Source organism: Geospiza fortis, unplaced genomic scaffold (assembly GCF_000277835.1).
Source record: "Geospiza fortis unplaced genomic scaffold, GeoFor_1.0 scaffold403, whole genome shotgun sequence".
NCBI classification, from domain to species: Eukaryota; Metazoa; Chordata; class Aves; order Passeriformes; family Thraupidae; genus Geospiza; species Geospiza fortis.
Genome location: NW_005054336.1, coordinates 1,048,881 through 1,054,880, shown reverse-complemented (window position 1 = coordinate 1,054,880; position 6,000 = coordinate 1,048,881). Strand labels below are relative to the sequence as shown.

The 6,000-nt window shown below is 41.2% G+C and overlaps 1 protein-coding gene across 1 annotated transcript in view; it reads left to right on the top strand.

Moving 5' to 3' along the window:
* Positions 1-206: 206 nt before the first annotated feature.
* COL24A1 (collagen type XXIV alpha 1 chain) overlaps positions 207-6,000 on the top strand; it is a 118,767-nt gene continuing 112,973 nt past the window's right edge. The window contains 2 exon segments of the mRNA XM_014307434.2: positions 207-238; positions 5,387-5,448. Coding sequence (XP_014162909.1) covers positions 207-238; positions 5,387-5,448 — 94 coding nt within the window.

Here is a 6,000-nt window from a genome sequence, read left to right as displayed (position 1 = left end):
CTGCTCGGACAGAGACCGCCCGTATCGCTGGCTGTCCTTATCCCTCTCCTCCGCACCCTGGTGTCGTTGTGGATGTGCTCTATCCCGTCCAGCACCCTCGTGTCGTCCTTCCCCAGCCCACATCGGGCAGCCTGGCTCTGGTGCCAGGGAGCGGGGACAGGCTGACCCGAGAGCCCGGACAGCCTGATCCCTGAGGGGGACGGAGGATGCCGGGGCCCGGCGTTCCGCAGTGCCCGCAGTAACCTGGCAGCTCCTGCGCCCCTTTGGTACCCAGGCAGTAAAACGCGGCACACAAGCAAACGCAAGAGCGTGTAGAATTTACGCTAAAGAGCTAAGGGTGCTCTCTTAATACCAGAGATTGCCAGATGAGCTGCTCTGTATTCACGTGTTTTTGCAATTGGCGGAGGTATTTCTGATGCATTCTCACCTGTGATGCAAAGGTAGAGCTCTGTTCTCTGCAGTTTACCTAAAAGCAGCCTCGGTAAAATGACTGAATTTATAGTTGTAACGATATTAGAGAGCTTACTTGTGTGTGTCTCTGTAAAGGGCTGATTTTATTCTGGCTGTGTCTTAAGTTTACTGAGTGTTCTGAGGAGGACAGAAGAATTTGCTTAGTGTTGTAGTGAGGATTATGCTGCTAAAGTGTGCCTGATGTATAATCTGGGTGTACTTGTGAGGAGGTAAGGGGCTTCCTGAACGTCACCTTCCTAGGAGATCTGTTTTTAATGGCTGTGTCTTTGGGACTTCTTCAGGAATTGTCTGAGTGCAATTTCAAAGAATGGTTTTATTTTAAATCTGTAAAGGGGTATTGCTGATGGAGAAACATAAACTGCATTATAGGAAAGAGGTATAGTAGCAGAGATGCAGTTTACTCGAGTTCAAAATATGAGATAGCTTCAGAATGTATCTATATGCTTCTGTAATATTTACCTCATTTACTTCTATAGAGAGCAAGCAACCTGGTCACTTGCCTGTATTAAGAAACCAGAATTCCTCACAAAAGGATCAGGTTTCCTTAGCATATGTCAAACCAGTAAATCCCTTGCAACTTCAACCACATTTTCCTTGAAATACCATTAGGTCAGGCCTGTGTAGGGGTGTCTCTGCAGGTTAAATAAGTAAAACAGCTGCATGACTTCTCAGTCTCTCACCGCATTTATTGACAGAATATTTAAAGTATGAGCAGCCTTGTGCCACCCTTGTTTCTTGCAAGCACCAAGTTGTAGTACATTTGAAGAATGATCTACAAAATATACAGAGACAAACCCTGTGAAAGAAGAGTATTTCACATGAGTAAGAATTCAAGTTATATACTTTTTCCTTCATACAGAAAAGAAATGATATATGCTATCTGGAGAAGAGCACTAGTGTAAGCAATCAGAGATTTACTCATAAAACTGTTCTAAAATCATGTCTTTTCAATTATATTTTTTTTTCTTTTAGAAATACTAACAGAGTTGACTGTTCTGGATGTGGTAGTTTCTCATTTTCAGCCAGGTGCTGTCCAAAGAATGGGCCACCAGGCAGGGAGTTTCCTTTCTCTGAACCCCAGTCCTGTTGTAGAACTCCTCTCAGGGCAAAGCTCCTCTACGTCTCACCTCATCTCATATTTCTCCCATTTCCCATTGATTCAAATTGTGAAATTTGGCACAGGATTCAGGAGCTTCCCCCCTTGATGGCTAACTGCATGGTGCTATCTGTGACCAAAGGGCATGTGAGTGTCGCACCAGAGAGGTTTTGCAGGCTGTTGTGTCCCCTCAAGCTGTGTTGCTAGTGGGTCTTTTGAAATTTGGGAAGCAGTACTGGACCTGCTGGCTAATTTAATTATAGCAGCAGAGAAAGTTATATTTCTTCTTATATCTTGAAAGGTAAGCTTGAGAGTTGCAGGACATCTTTGTCCACAATGTGCTGTGACATTTCCAAAGCCCTTCTCAAGCCTGATGGACCCAAGCTGTGCCATTCTCCTCAGCAGTCCCCAGACAGATCCAATGAAGGAACGAGTGTGGGGCAGGTGCTGGTGTTTAAACCATCCTCCCTGAGGCATGCAGGACTGCATGCACCTGTGGCAGTCACACTGCAGACAGGTTTACTTGTCCTTCCTAGCAGCCAGCTGGTGGTATTTCTTCCTTTAAACTTGAGATTTCTCAAACTAGGCTGGAATGAAGAGGATACTGCTGTGCACTGACCAAACCTGAGTTCTGCGTGCTGCTGAGTAGTCTTCAGAGGGTGGAATTTTTCACTGTAGCTTGCCACAACTTGCTTTGAAGCTTATCAGTTTTCTCATCCCTCCATCACCTCTAATGCAAAAAAACGCCATGGATAGTTGCTGTCCACTCTTTGGGAAGAGGCAAATGGCCACAAAGATTATCAGGAAGATAAACTCAGTTTTTAGTGGTACAATAGCTCAATCACCTTTGGTAGTGCCTTCCTCCTAAGTGATTAAATAGTGGCCCTCAGCATATGCTTGCATGTACTATAGAGCAGATGAAAAGGTAGAGGAGGGGGAGAAAGTTTAGGAGAGACCCCTTGGCTATGCCCTAAAGCCAAGGTATTGGAACCAGCTTCAGGTGTGATCTTAAACGGGGAAAAAATAGCCAGCATTTGGGTCAGCTGAAGTCTTCCACACCACATGATTCTGCATTTTTCTGTTGGTGTGTCCCAACATCTCCAAGAGCTGTGGACTCAGCTGAGACAAGGAGCCAAGCTCCATGCAGCTATGGCAGATGATGGGTCAAGCCACATACACATGATGCCTGGTGTCTTAGTGGCTGTGCTGGTGTGAGAGTGAAGACTGAGAGCTGACTGCTCTGCAAATGTACAGAGTGGTGATCTCAACCAAGAGGGAGGGTTTGCATGGATTAGGTTGCACATGGTTTCATTTACAAAAAATTTTCCTTGTGAAAAACGATAGAAGGAAGTCTCACTTTTCTCACACATTAGAGGACCCCCAACACTATGTTTGTCTCTGGTCCCTGTTTTTTCTCTTAGTTGATAACTCATCTGTTCTTGACATTAGCTGGAGAGCACTGTGTAAGCCAGACATTTGTCTTTACTTCTTACTAAATGTTTCTGTATATTCAGTTTCATCTGTGTAATTTACAGCCCTGGGAACATGTAATTTCTTGCTTTCCTACAATGTTTGCTGGAAGTGGCAGAGGCAGGTACCTGACAGACACAGCTTTATACCTGGCTGGTGTAGCAGAAGAGGCTGTTGTAATTTTTAGAGGAGTCATCTGTGAATTTTGGGCTCTGGGGTTCTTTGAGCATCCTTATTTTGTAGCTAGCTAAAATGTTCTATGTGGTTTTTCATGGCAAATCCATGTTGCACCTTTGGAAATCATAAGGGTCAAATAAAGGGTTGTCCTGAGTTTTAGCTGATACAGTGCAATGCAGGGACTTTGTTTCTGGCACAGCTGTCTCCTGTCACTGAGTTTCTCATTTGGTCAAAAGATGATGCATTGTGTGATGCAGAAACTTTGAACTTGAGTTCTGGGCTTTAGAATTCTGAAAAAATGAACTGAGTGTCCTGTAGTGGATGAGCTGTTTGGACAACAGTTGGCATTAGGTCTTTTTCAGGAGTGTCAGACCTGCTCCAGTACCAGTAGACATTTCATGGCTGTAGCAGGAGAAAGCTTGAAGGGAGGAATAGCCAGGGATTGTAGTGGTGGTTAATTAAAGAACATGCCCCTACAAGCATGCTGGGATGTGTAAGGCATAGTTTCCACCTTTCCGTCCCTCTGTGATCAGAGCTAAAGCATTGATGCATATTTTTGAATTTCCTATATGTTCTGTGCATTTTCTTCTGAAAGACATGATGTATCTACCATTTTACAGTGGCAATGACGACTATTGTGCTTTATTGTTCCTTAAATTATTAACTTGTTCTGTTTGACAAAATTTAAGCTCTCACAATATACAAATCCACTTGATAAAACCAGGCTATTGCTCTGTGGTTTTCATGTACTTGGATGTTTCTGAAATGTTTGAATTCCAAACCCTTTAAAGAATTAGTAAGACTTTTCACTAAATACTGCTCTGTGTGTATGCACATGTATTTATATATATTTTCTTTCTGTTTAAATCATATGTTCCTGTATAAAGAATGGTAGTGTTTTCTTTCTACCTTTTTTTAATGTGAAAATCTGGCTAATTAGCTGGCAAAATTAGGTGACATGAAGTTATATATGTTTAGTTGCAGCTATGTTACTTTCAAGTACACTTGAATCCAGATACTCAAGTGCTCTTTGACCTGGTCCAGGAAACTTTTTTAGTCACTCTAGCATTCCATATTATGAAAAATTGCTGAGATTACAAACATTAATGACCAAGAGGCTTGAGTGTGAGTTGATTAGTTAGTGTCAGAACTATATTTCTGATATTTTTGAAATATTTCTTCTTAGGACTGAATAGATACAGGTTACTGTAGTTGTTACACGCATCTGTGCCTGGTTGTCCAACATTAACAGAAAATAGATTTCTCATTTATTAAAAGATTCAGTCACTGATAAGAGAGTGATTAGATGTTAATCTGGCTAAAACGATATTTAGGGAAACAGCAGACAATCTCTTCTTAATCACAGTAAAAATGTAGTCTGTACAACATTCAACACTTCTAAAGTGAATTTTGAGCACATAATCTAGATCAATCTTACGTATGTTTGTTGGAAAAACTGTAACACCAGTGTGCTATCAACATTATTTTCATACTAAATCCAAAGCACAACACTCAACCAGCTACTAAGAAGAAAATTGTCTCCCTGGCTGAAACCAGGGCAGTGAGCCTGTGATAGGTGTCAGTGTGACACTCTTCTACCTGAGCGTGGACTTGTAAGTTGAAATGCGATGGGATTTTTTTATTACTTTGTGAAAAGCATGACTTGTAGCATGATATAATTTTATGATACAAGAACAAAAGTTCGACACAACATTTTCACTTATGGGAAGATGATGTGATCTAGTGAGAAGACTGATAGGGTGTCAAAAGAATCTAAATTATCTAGTGATCTCTACAGGAATTAACTTGTGATTTATTTTATGGATTTTTTATGATAACGTTTTTTTTCTTTCCAGGGAGAAATTTACTATGTAGCAGCATCCATATTTGAAAGCTGCTGCAAGAAAATATAAAGCAGATGCAGTCATTTTATTAATAAAAACCAGTGCAAAATATATGTGCTATGCATGAGGGCATACACAACCTGGATCTTAGTGTGAAATGCCTTCTCAGTTATCAGTGGGAAGTTGTACAGTGTGATGGCTTTGATTCAGGACTTGCTGAAGTCAGTGGTATTCTGCCACTTGGATCTTGAACCAGGTTTCTAATTCCTTGGAGTTCTGAAACTGTAGATGTTTTCTCACATGTTGTTTCCCTTTCTTTCCCTTTTAGGAAAGCTCTCCTTTTCATTGCAACATGTGTAGCTGTGGGTGTTGCACAAGTACCCAAACAAGGTGAGAATGCTTTTTTATAATAGGACATTTGTGTAATATGTCAGTAGATGAAAAGAGTAAATGGCTGTTGTTACTTGTGACCTTAGGTTCAGTTCGTTAATTCATGTGACTTAAAGAAAATACCAATTACAGCATAATGAGAGCAAAAGTTTAAAGCACCAGTTTGGAAAAGATGACCTTTCAAAAATTACTCAGATTTTCTGTCTATGAAATTGCTTACATATTTAAGCAAGCTCTTCATAAAAAAGAAGCCTTGTACAGTGAAAAGGCTTTGATTGTGTCTTCACTGCAAGTGGGTGTCCTTGGGGGTGGCAAGCTATGACTGAGTTACCTTTGCACTTAAGGCAGGCAAACCATGGCACATAATACAGGCTGGCATTGCTAAAGCAAAATGTGAAATTTGGTATTCGTTTGGCTTTGCATTCAGATGCAGATGTTGTGAGGAAATAGGGTTGTCTTGTTTTTAGTTTCTTTTTTAATCTGCCAGCTGTTATAACAGCACCAGATGTGCAGCTTGCTCTGCAGACTGCTGAGGGAATGATAGGTCCCAAA